Below are 13359 nucleotides of genomic sequence, written 5' to 3' on the forward strand. Positions count from 1 at the left end.
TGTTGTGGTTATATGTTTACTAGCCAGCATTTGTTGAGCACTGACACTTTGCAGACTTGAGTCTTGATGCTTTACATACATTATTTCATTAGTTCTCGCAGTAGTATTTCAAAGTTAGTATTATTTCTCTTGGGTAGAGAAGTGAAGGAGAGAGGGCAATTTGCCCAGAGTCATACAACTAGTAAAAATTAGGTCTCAGGTCTAATCCAGTTCTGTCGAATTGTAATGTCTTGCTCAGGACACGCATATATGAAATGGAATAGCAAGAACAGGAGAACATGTAGAAAGATCAGTAGGTTGTAAGGTATCATACAGAACATAAGCCCATGGTAATCTGTCTTCCCTGACTGACTAATGCTCCTTTTGACATGTCAGCATGGTTTTTCATAAATGACTTAGACAATATATATGTTTTATTAAATAGACACCATTTTTTTAAAATATGTTATTCTTATTGCTAATTTATGTTGAATTCATATAGACACACCCAACCCTTACAATACCTTAGGTCACATATAATTATTAGACATGCCCAAATATTGACTAATTCCCTAATCTTGAGAAATATGATCTCTGTGAACCATGGAAATCATGCTTATTAGTAAGGGTAATTATTGCTAAAATATTGCTAAAATATTGCTCTGTTTTTTCTAATAATATTCTAAAAATATGCTATCTTAGCATTTAATTGAAGTATGTAGCTTGAGCTTTACAATATTTAAAATCATATTTTTCTATTTGGCATATTCAATGTTACTGCATTAGATATTAATTAAAGATTTTAAGTTATCCTTTTGCAAGATGATGTAAGATATTAAGAAATGTATGCTGCCCTTAAATGTGGTTTTATGTTAACCTACTTGAAATGCATAAATTTCCATTCTTTATTCTATTCCATTACTTACACCACTATTTTCTTTTCTCACAGTTCTTCAATAAGCAAAAAGTACAACTGCACCAAATCTCCAATTTACATTCCATAGAATCATTTATTACCAGTAAATTATAGGGCCCTATATTTACAATCATCCCATTTATTTTGTAAAATTAATAGATTTAGAGTTCTCTTGGCTATAAAATGTATATAGAATTTCCATAAATTCTTTGTTATGTAAACATAATACATTAGGACAAAAGCAAAACTGTTATTTTATCCATAAAATTAATGAAATGATCTTTGTCTCTCCTATCAATTGTCTTGCTTACATCTCCTTTCTCCCAGCTCCTCATATGTAGAGGAGAGAATAGTAGGGTATATGGCCTTTCCTGTAATAATAGCTTTCACCTATTACGAATTTATAGAAATTTTACTTTATTCCAGCGGAAATCAGGAATTTAAGAAAGGAGCTAAAATAAACAGTAAAACAATTCCCAAAATAAAAAATATGATGCCATTACTAGAAAGTGTTTATGTGATTTTTTTCACATTATTAGCATTTCTGTGCTCTGTATTAATTATTGGCTATGTACTTAATCAGAAAACCAAGAATATGTGAATGGTTAGTTGCTATTTCATATTATGAAACTTTGACATAATTACCAATATCACAGTGATTTATAGAGTGGGTATTATTTTTTAGTACTATCATAAAAAAATATAGCCACTTCAGAGATAGAATGAGCCAGAGCTGAACTTTTGTCTTATCTTGCTCTTTTTGTCTAGATCCCACTGTTTGCCTAGAATTATTCAAAAACAATGAAAATAAAGTTTCTGTTACAAAATCACCAAAGAAGGCACAGCCCAGAAGAGATGATCACTTTGAAGGTATGGTTTAATCATAGATACATAGGTAAAAAAGGTAAAGATGGAGTATGGGATTGTTGAATCACCTTATCTTACACCTGAAACTAATATAGTACGTTAAGTAACTAGAATTGAAAGAAAAAGTTAAAAAAATAAATAAATAAAAGAATTTGTAGAAAAAAGATAAAGATGGAAAATTGTATCTCAAATAAAAATTTTAGGGGTGCCTGGGTGGTTCAGTTGATATAACATCTGATTCTTGATTTTGGCTCAGGTCATGATTTCATGGTTTGTAGGATCAAGCCCCACTGCACTGATAGCAAGGAGCCTGTGTGGGATTCTCTTTTTCTCCCTGTCTCTCTGCCCTGATAGTGCGGAACCTGATGCAGGGCTCAGACTCACGAACAGTGATATTATGACCTGACCCGAAACCAAGAGTCAAGATGCTTAACCAACTGAGCCTCCCAGGCACCCCAATAAAATAAGTTTAATTCTCAGTAGTCCTAAAGTACATATATGAAATATTATATATAAGGTATAATTAAATAAAAGTCAAAATATGTCTCTTGGAGCTAAAATACTAATTTAGTGCATCGATTCATTAGCATAGTAGTTTAGTATTTGTATCAGTGCTTACATAAATTTAAATTTCTTATATTTTTATGTGAAATCTTATAAAGCTATTTCATCAGTGTTACTAATTTTATTCAAATTTTACACTGACTGATATTAGCCAATATCAGTGGAAGTGAACCCATGTGGAAATGATATTCTAATATATTTACTTTACTGCCAATATACACAAATTGCATTAAATGTTATAAATTAAACTATGGAATTTTAAATATTTTACTTATATTTGAAGCTTGCCCAACTGACTTTTGGGGTAAAGGATTTATACATCTAAATGGCAGATTATATTTCTGATTTCAGCATTTGGAAGAATTATGGACTTAGATTATTGAACAGAAATATTTAAATATGTCAGAGAAGCCAACATGACTTACAATAAGTTTGCCATTGCTTTCTCTTTAATATTAAAATATTCATAATTTTATCTATACTTTTGGATTATAATTTCTAATAGGAAAAATACATTTGAATGGAAGTGAACCACTTAGAATTTTTAATACTCTGTCTTCTATACATTTTAAATAAGTCTTAAAATTTATGCATTATTGGAGCACCTGGGTGGCTCAGTCGGTTGTGTCCATTTTTAGCTCAGGTCATGATCTTGTGGTTTGTGAGTTCAAGCCTCACGGCAGGCTCTGTGCTGACAGCTCGGAACCTAGAGCCAGCTTCAAATTCTGTGTCTCCCTCTTTCTCTGCTCCTCCCCCACTTGTGCTGCCTGACTCCCTCTCTCAAAAGTAATTATTAAAAAAATTATGTATTATTATAGCATATTGAAAATAGATATTTTGATTTACAGAAGAAAAATTTGATAAACCCCAAATGTATACTTTTCTTTAGATGCCTATTAAGTATGTAGCAGTGGAAGACATGGGGTCTAGAATTTTCTTTAGTAGTAAATATATACATAAGAAGATAGATAAAATAAGTATAGCAAATTATTGAATTTTTTTGGATCAGTAGATGATGGTATATGTAGGCTTGCTCTACCATTCAATTGTTTTTTAATATTAGAAATTTTCCTTAGAAAAACATTTTTAAAAATTCGTGACCATTGAAGGTGTCAAAAACCAATATTTCAAAAAATACTTATCAATTAGTACTTTAACAAAATTAAAATATGTTTTCAATATAAAATAGGGCTTGGGTTTTAATTAGTTAATTTCCTTATTACAGTCTTAATTTCACCATTTCACTGTGAAAGAAAGAGATGAAATTCTGCTAAAATCAATAACAATACCACAGCTATTACCTGTTAAATAGAAGCATTGTTACTTTAGAAAGGCAATGCCTAGTGAGAAAGATAATTGGGGCATTTTTGCCCTTTAAATTAGCATACATCTCACAATCAAAAGAGAGATATCTATCCCAGCCTGTTCTATAGGTCGCATTATCTTGTTCTGTGAAGTGTGAAGGTATGCTACCATCTAGAATAGTGTGTGTAAATATACCATAAATATATATATATGGTATATTTATAGATTTGTGTATTAATATAAAATATGCTAGGAATAGTTCAAATACTGACAGAAATAAAGTGGACCATAGAACATAGAACATTTCTACCTATGCTTCATGATATGAAGTTATATGTTTTTGTTTACTTTCATCCATATGAAATGCATTTAATTTACTTTTTTTTTTCTTTTTGCAACCTCAAATATATTTGTCATTTCATTAATTTCACTGAATGGTCATTATGTATTATGTGGGTACCAGATAATCTAGTGACTGACAGTTACTTTCAGCGTTGGTGTTCTTTTTTTGTTTTTTTGTTTTTGAAGGAATAGGCTTGGCAAAGACAGCTGTACATGGAAGAACCTTTTTTACCTAGTATGTTTATTTCTACCTTCTTTTAAGAGGGAAAGAGTGAGGCAAAGGTAATTTGATCATTGCTGGCCAGGTTGAATCCCAAGGTGACTTTACCTGTCTCTCTGGCATCACATGCTTCCTGGACTCACATTATTTCCTAACTTGCCATAAGGGCCAGTTGGTTTCCCCCTGAGTAGCCTGACTCACCCCAGCTTCCCAGTAGAGGGCACATTTTAAAATCAGGCCTTTTGAGATACAATTTCTATAATATAAAATGCACCAGATTTAAGAGTACAATTCAATGAATTTCAATATATTCACAATAACACAACTATCATCACAATCTCATTTTAGAGCATTGGAAGGACTTTTCCCTTAAAAATTTCAAATGAAATTAATAGTTTGGCATCTTACCCCCCCAAAAGTGAGGGAGATCAGAATTAAATCTCAGTGTAGGTTTAGATTGAATGTTCTATCTGAAACATTCTCTCAGCACAATGGCATCGCAGCACTGTCTTATAATTTCCTTGGTTTTGTTGAGATTAGATGATAGTATTATTTGATGATTTCTCCCTATAATTCCCATTTATAATAACACTGTGTGATTTTTTTAATGTTAAGTTTAACAAATATTTTCTTCTCCACTTTGCAATATTATCTGTGGGGTATTTCCATGATTTCTCTTATAAATTATACTAAAATTATTTAGCTATTATTGCTGCTTTTTTCTGAATGTCACTAATCGGACAGAGAGGGTGGTACATATCCTCTATTAGGCAAAAAAATACACTTAAATTTGAGGAATATTTGATAAAATATCAAATAATATTAAGTGATATAAGGTAAAGAACTATTCCCTTTTAATAGACCATGTTTTACAAAGTATCTTTCTATTTTGCAATAACATGAAATATTGACAATTTTTCTCTAGCTGCCAGATTTACAACTGTAACCTTTTGAAGGCTGAGGAACTTTTGACCACACCTGGTCCCAGGGTAACCTCATACATGTGCAGTATGTTAGGTATCAATCAGTTATTTCTGTGAGACAAAGCTAGGAGTCTGAGGACTTTACAGATTCAACATTGGTTTACTTGATTGACTTGTTTATTTATTTATAATTTATTTAATGTTGGATTACTGTTTTCCTTTACCCTAGGTCACCCATAATCCCTACTTAGGCTTTAATATCTGATCTTGCCTTAGACTTTGAAACACTTTCTTGATTATTACCTCAGAGATCTCCTACCAAGTTTCATTTTTTATGGTAAAATGCTCAGTGTAACATCCTGACATCACTCTTCTATAGCTATCACTGGTATAAAAAGAAGCCTAGCTTAATAAAGATAAGTCTAGGTTCCAGAGTTAGTCTGACACTAACTGCCTGAATGGAACTGAATCTTGATTCCATTTATTGACTATGTGGCCTTGAGGGCATTATTTAACTTCCCTGTTTAGAATTATTTTTCACATGTAAAATTGGATACTAATAGTACCTAGTTGTTGGGGATTACATGAGATCCTCCTTGTAAAATGCTTGAAATACGCAGTATAAATATATAGTTAAGTCCTCAAAACTTGCAACCATTTGCAATAGTCATTTTAAAAGTACAGCTTTATTCTTTTTTCCTCTTGCTTGCAATTGGTAGTATTTCTTGTATTTCTTGCTAGGTAGGTACTGTGCCAAGAGTTTTACTTAAATTCTCTTATTCAATCTTCAAAAACTCTGAAGAATGTATTATAACTGGCAACATTTTACAGATGAGGGAACTGGTTTTGAGAGTTTGATAGGTGATTTGCCCAAGATCATACAGAGAGTAAGTGACTGAACAGAAATGGAGATAATTTCTTTATGAAAACAATGCTAGCAAAAATCAAACAAAATGCAGACACTGAAGAGCAAAGGTTCTTGGATAATGCTGAAATGTATATACAACCTTAGAATCAAAATATTTAAGAAAAAGAATAAAGACTAATGATTAAGTTAGGCAAAACTCTGGGAAACTAATAGCAATTTTGTTCTTTCTCATAGCTTGCATTAATATAAATTAAGAAACAGTTTAGTACCAACATGGTGATAAATGTCTAATTTGTGCCATGTAATTAACTCCTACCTCATCTAATATTATTATTAATATTATCATGATTATCTAACATTATTAAGGACCGTATCTGTTATACTCTAAAAGTGACCATATTTTTAATCACCTATTTTAATTTTCAGATAGATGAGAACATCTCCACACAGCCCAAAAGTAAACACTCTCCTTTTGCTTCATTTTTTCTTATTATTATTTATTCACAAATTAAGTGACATTCTTGCCCTAATCTGCTCAAATTTTAAAATTTGCTACTTCTAAACCAATGCCAAATTCAGACTTTTGGCTTTAGCCAAGGAAGGAAGCTAGACAAGCCAGGAAAACAATTGGATCTGGCCCAACAACCTTCTCAGAGAGGCAAGTTTTGTCTTCGTTCCTCCATTCCCTGGGACATTTTACTTGATTTTAATGTCAGGTTTTCTTAATTCCCAGTCTGGTGCTGTCATCACTAGCATGCTTTCTATTTCTCCTTTTATAAAACTGAAGATTTACACACACCATATGTCCTTTTACATCATAGATGTTCAAATATTTTTGTACTAAATTTTTGAGCATTGAAGACATTAAAAGACCTTCAACTTCTATAATTTTTACTTCAGAGCATTTCTAGCCAAACCATCTTCCTTTGTGGTATTTTTTATTGTATGATTACAAGCATTTTCTCTTCTAGCTTTCTTCCTTTTAATACCAGCTTAAGGCACAGAGTCACATTATGTAGATTGTTTTAAAGTACGTCTTGTATTTCTGTAGTTGTATAGAGTACTTGCTATTAATGCCAATGTGATTAGGTATTAAGAGCTGGGAGAATAATTGCAAGCAACCAAAGAATACCTGATGTCATGCTGTAAAGAAGAGATGTTTGCAATCTTATTTCTACTGAGCAAGACTCAATATTAGTCAAAATAAACAAGGATCTGAATATTCATAAAATGTGCTCTGTCCATCAGTATCTCAGTTTGCAACAATGACTCTACTTCAAATTACTATTTTCTTACTAAATGTTAAGCTACATGTATCTCCTTGGTATTCACAGCCTTTAGGATAACACCTAATGCATAATGGATGCTTCATAAACTTTTTTAGTGAAGAAAAACACAAAGGACCATACCCTTAAATAACTTCAAATGTAGATGGAGCTACATGATGCTTCTATAACATCTTTGAATATGCTGTTTCCTTTGATGAACTGGACTCATTGTCCTATGCGTTGAAGGAAATCTCTTCACTTGGCTAATTCTTGTCACCTCAGGCATTAATCCCTTAAGAAAAAATTTTTCAATTCTAGCTTACAACACCACTTACTGTGTTCCCACAATAACCAGAATAAACTTTTATCTACCATATGATATAATTAATATAATATAATATAATATAATATAATATAATATAATATATAATTATGATATGATATGATATGATAAGATAATAGTCTCTTTACTCTTGCTTGTTGCTCACTGCTTGTACAGGCATTGTTCTATGTGCTTTACCTATAACATAATGAAATCCTTACCACAGCATTTTCAAATAGGAAACAAAACTTCATTCATATTAGAAAAGTAAAAATTTGCCTGTTCCTACAAAGAATTAAAAATCAACTAGCAAAATCTTGTCTAACTTTTGTATGAATGTTTTTATTTTTCAACCTGACTAATAGAAAAGGATCTGGGGAAAGAGTCAACAGAAATTGGAAAGTAAGTGGGAAGTTCCACTTTAAAGAATATTGAAGGTCAGGTGCTGTATTTTAACCTCCTTTGTAGAATTTAATATGATGCGTTTTATATAACTTATGTATTTAAAATCTTCCCATGATCTCTCATTGCTCTTAGAACAAAAGCTATCGTTCATATCATGGCCCACCTGACTGTAAATGTCAGAACCCTTTTCAGTTCCTCAAATATGATAAGAAATTTTTTACTTTGAGGCTTTTATACTTCATTGTTCTGCCTGGAAACTCTGCCCTCCACACTTCGCACAATGACCCTCTCATTGTTTAGTTTGTGTCTCCAGTCCCATGAGAAGGCTTTCTCTTACAACACTACCTTAGTAAATTTTTCCTCTCTACCTAGTAACTCTCTCACCCAACACCCGCTCCATTCATTACATTTATCTGCTATTGTCCTATTTAATCTAAATTGTTAAAATTTAACTTAAATATTGTATTTCCACTAATAGAATGTAAGCTCTACCAAGGGAGAACCGTGTCGGGAAGATCTTATTTAGCTATATCCTCAGCACTTAGAATAGAGCCAGATATATAGTTGGCACTCAATAATATTTGAATAAGAAAGAAAACTATGTGTAAGCGACATAATTAAAACTCCCTAAATATATTTTAGACAGTATCATGGTATTTTTTAATATAAGGTTCAGAATCAATTTAACTTTCTACAGAAAAAAAAATCTGATTAGGAATTCAGTCCAGTAGAGCATGAAGCAAACTGTAAATTAAAAAAAAAATTATCTGTGGAGGGGCACCTGGGTGGCTTAGTTGGTTAAGCGTCTGACTTCAGCTCAGGGCATGATCTCGATCTAGTGGTTCATGAGTTTGAGGGTTGCCTTGGGCTTTGTGCTGACGCCCAGAGCCTGGAACCTGCTTTGGATTCTGTGTCGCCTTCTCTCTCTGCCCCTCCCCCTCTCATGCTTTGTCTCTCTCTGTCTCAAAAATGAATAAACATTTAAAAAAATTTTAAAAAAATATCTGTGGATAAGGGGGATTCAGGAAATGGTAATCCCAAGTTTGAAAAAAGCTGATTAAACTCTTCCTTAACCACATTAGTTATAAAGAGTTTGTATTTTCTACTTTCCCCCAAATTCAGCCAAAATAGAATATTTATTATATATTTTATAGTGTGTATATATACCTTATGTATAGATGATTTACATATACATATATACTTTATATGTATTTTTTGTGTGTATATGTATATATGGTGTGTATATGATTTAAAAATGGGAAAGGATTTCAGAGCTCTTAAGGTTTTTTAAATAAACCACGTTATGTAGACTATGAGATGTTAGTTTATTTTCCATTAAAAAATACAAGAGGACTTCTACTTCTGGTAAGAGAAGACTATGTAATTCAAACCAACCCTCCTGCAGAGAACAACTTTAAAAGCTGGAAAAGTTATTTTTAAGAATGTAATTGAAGTCATTAGAGAACTAACAAGTAAACAAAGAATTATGAGTCAAGAAGAAAATACAAAGATGTGAGAAGCTAATAAGCAAAGCATTTGATAATGTCACCAGTCTAGGTGCATTGCAAATAGACTTTCTAGTAGCCTTTTGCCAGAAACAAACATAAAACATCTCCAGAAATAGATAACATTCCAAACTTCAAATTATCTCTACATTTTTTCCTATGCAGTGTTTGGCGCGCGCACACACACACACACACACACACGCACACACACACAAAGGCATAGAAAGAGATGAGACAACATTGAACACCAGGAGAAACAATGGATGCACATAGAGCCAACAAGATTTCAGATAATGGAGATTTTTAAAGAAATATACATAATAACTTTAGGGATATAGAAGAAATTGAGGATTTCAACAGATACTGAACTTATAAAAATATCCAAAAGAAAAGTATAACTTAAAAAACTGAAATTAAGAACTCAATGGATAGATTTAACTACAGGTTAATCAAAACTGAGGAGAGATGGGAAAATAGGTCTGAAAGAAATATCTAGGGGCACCTGGGTGGCTCAGTCATTTGAGTGTCCGACTTCAGCTCAGGTCATGATCTCATGGCTTGTGGGTTCAATCCCTGCATCAGGCTCTGTGCTGACTGACAGCTCAGAGCCTGAAGCCTGCTTCAGATTCTGTGTCTCCCTCTCTCTCTCAGCCCCTACCCATCGTGTGCTCTCTTGCTGTCTCTCTCTGTCTCAAAAATAATAAACATTTTTTAAAAAGTCTAAATTGAAGCATGAAATGAAAGAGAATCAAAAATACAGGAAAGAGATCAGACATGCAAGATTCAGCAAAAATGTCTCACACACATGTAATTACAGTCCAAGAAGTGGTGAGAGAGAGTGTCATAAAAGTAATGTTTGAAAAGTTAATTGTTGAGAATTTACTAAAAGTGAGGAAAACTTCAAGTTGTAGATTTAAGAAACTCCATGAACCATAAAACATAAAACATATACATTCAAAGAAAACTACACTGCAGCATGTCATAGTAAAATTGCTAAAAAAGAGAGAGAAAGCAAAAAAAAAAAGAAAAAAAGATAACTTTTTTTAAAGACACAGAGAAAAAAAAAGTTTGTTATCTTCAAAGGACCAGTAATAATAAATAATGAAGCTGGCTTCTGAATAGAAATGATGAAATCCAGAAGACAATTGTTATATATCATGCCACCCCCAAATTCACAGGTTGAAAGACCTAACCCTCTCATTATATTTGGAGATAAAGCTTTTAAGGAGATAATTAAGGTTAAATGAGGTTGGGTGAGTGGGTCTCTAATCTAAGAGGACTGGTATACTTATCCAAAAAGAAAGAGACATCAGGAATATATGCTCACAGAGAAAAGACCATGTGAGGACACAGTGAGAAGGTGGCCATCTATAAGCCAAGGAAAGAGGCGTCTGAGGAACTAAACTTTTAGCACTTCCATCTTAGACCTCTAGCCTCCAGAACTATAAGAAAATAAATTTCTGTTCTTAAAACATCCAGTCTGTGGTATTTTGTTATGGCAGCCCAAGCTGACTAATGCACAATGTAATGATATCTTCAAAGTACTAAAAGAAAATAAGTTCCAGTGTGAAAGAAAGTCTATACCCAGCAAAACTTTCATCTTCAAAAATGAAAAACAAGGCACTCATGCCATCCAGCTCCCCATCTGCTGCTTCTCTGTACAGTCACGAGGAATAAGGAGGAGAACACCTGGATTCCTGAGCTAACCTTCACAAAGAAAATGGGGAAAGATAGTGGGTTCTGAGATAAGAAGTCCATGGCAACCTTTTTTTTTTCTCCTTTGTTGTCCCTTTGTTGTCCTCCTTTTTTTCTCTTTGTTGTCCCTTGCTCCTTGAAAACAAAATCTCTCTGCCCATCTGTATTAGATGCCCACCTATTGCTATATAGGAAAATTTCTGTCCTTTGAGATAGCCAATAATCCTGTCAAGGTTTCAGAGAATTATTACAATACCTTAGAAAGTTCATCACAGAGAGCATTAGTCTTCTATCTGAAGAAGGCTACATAAGATAACAAAGTAACAACTGTTTTGCACTGAGAAGTCAGGTTTGAATCTCATGTAGATACTCACTAGCTGTGGACTCATGCCTTTTGTTTTCTCATCTGTAACTGAGAACACCAGTCTTTACTTCTCATGATATTTTAAAAATTAAATGTCAATCTAAGACTTCCTAGCTAAAGATGATTGATCTGGAAACCCTCACTAAAACTTCAGGGTAGATATTTTTTAAGACACATACTAACAAATATAGGAAAGGGGCAACAGTAATATAATTTTATAGACTAGAAGACATACATATATGACTAACAGTGAGAAAGCAAAAGCTTAAACTAGCAATGAAATATGAGAACTATTTCAAACTCAGAATTTCAGGATGATGGTATTAGGCCCAGTGGAGGTAATGTGAAGAGATCTGGATTACCTGTACAAAATTTTTGAACTTAATTTTTTTTAATAGGATAAAACAGAATCTGTGACTCAGGAAATCCTTGCTTGACACCTCGCTAAAACTCAGAAGAGTAGATGTAGGTATATGTTAAATGCTAAATTCCCAACCCCTTCCCCTGTTCAGCTCCCAGAATTCTGATAGTCATGTTTTTTGGTCCAGATGGGCATAACAAAATACCATAGACTAGGTGGCTTAAAACCCAGAAATTTATTTCTCACAGTTCCAGAGGCTGGGAAGGTCAAAATCAAAATACCAGCTAACATAGTTCCTAGTGAGAGCTCTCTTTCTGGCTTATGCATGGCCACTTTCTTACTATCTATGCACATGGCTTCCCCTTGGTTCATGCATGTGGAGAGAAGAGATCTCTCCGTTCCTCTTCTTACAGGGCCACTAATTCCATCATGAGGGCCCCATCCTCATTACCTAATCTAACCCTAATTCCAAATGCCATCACATTGAGAGTTAAGATTTCAACACAGGAATTTTGGGGACACATAAGCATTAATTCCATAGCACCATGCCTTTAACCTCCAGGAAAGAGATGATAAGAGTGTTTCTGGATATTCTTATCAGTCCGAGAGGAAACATTTAAATATTGACATCAGGTATTTCCAATACAGGACTCTGGTAAGTTATCTTAAGGTGAAGCTCTCAGAAAAGGCCTCATTCACTGGTGCAGAGTTTCCTATCAACCTTACAGACCCCCTGCTCTAAAATATAAGCACACAAAGGAGGATCTGAAGCAAATTTAAACATGAAATATAGAGAAAAAAACCTAACAAATGTAATAGTCAATTTAAATAAACACTGTACCAGGTGAACACACTACCAGGTGAAAAGATTCTTCAAATATACAATGAATATTGTCATTGATATAAAATTGCATCCATGAAATAAGAATGGGATGCTATAATAAGAAAGAGAGGTCAGAAAACCAAAAATATCATTCTGAAAACAAAAACTTGGTATCAGAAATGAAAACTTGGCAAAAGATTAGAAGATAGTGTTAGAAGATAGTGTTAAAGAAATTTCCCAGAAATTGGAACAAAATTACAAAGTGATATGAAATATGAGAGGAAACATAGAAAAGAGACTTATTCCAGGAGGTCCAACCCTTGATAAATAATAGGAGATCCAAAAAGAGAGAAAATTCAATAACAAATAGATTGAAAGAAATGATCAGAAAAAAAAGCATTCCCAAAACCCCCAAGTTAAAGGATACCAGTTTCTAGATCAAGAGAACCCATTGAATGTCAGGAAAATGAATGTAAATAAACCCATCTTTATGGCATATCTTCAAAAAATGTCATAAATCTAGGGACGAATGTAAGAGCCTGAAAGTCCTCCAGAAAGAAAAACAGGTCACATGCAATGCATCAGTTATCTAAAAGCATTGGATTCCCAGCATTAATCCCAGAATCCAGAAG

General features: G+C 33.2%; 1 protein-coding gene across 7 annotated transcripts in view; it reads left to right on the top strand.

Annotated features, from left to right (window-relative positions):
* LRRIQ1 (leucine rich repeats and IQ motif containing 1) overlaps nt 1-13359 on the top strand; it is a 232535-nt gene that overhangs the window by 118771 nt on the left and 100405 nt on the right. For all 7 annotated transcript variants that reach the window (XR_007154269.1, XR_007154268.1, XM_047868661.1 and 4 more), the window contains one exon: nt 1664-1765. Coding sequence is in view for 5 of the 7 variants with exons in the window: in XM_047868661.1 (XP_047724617.1) it covers nt 1664-1765 (102 nt within the window). In the remaining 2 variants the exon portion in view is untranslated. The remainder of the gene's footprint in view (nt 1-1663; nt 1766-13359) is intronic.

The sequence above is a fragment of the Prionailurus viverrinus genome, chromosome B4 (assembly GCF_022837055.1).
Source record: "Prionailurus viverrinus isolate Anna chromosome B4, UM_Priviv_1.0, whole genome shotgun sequence".
Taxonomy (NCBI): domain Eukaryota; kingdom Metazoa; phylum Chordata; class Mammalia; order Carnivora; family Felidae; genus Prionailurus; species Prionailurus viverrinus.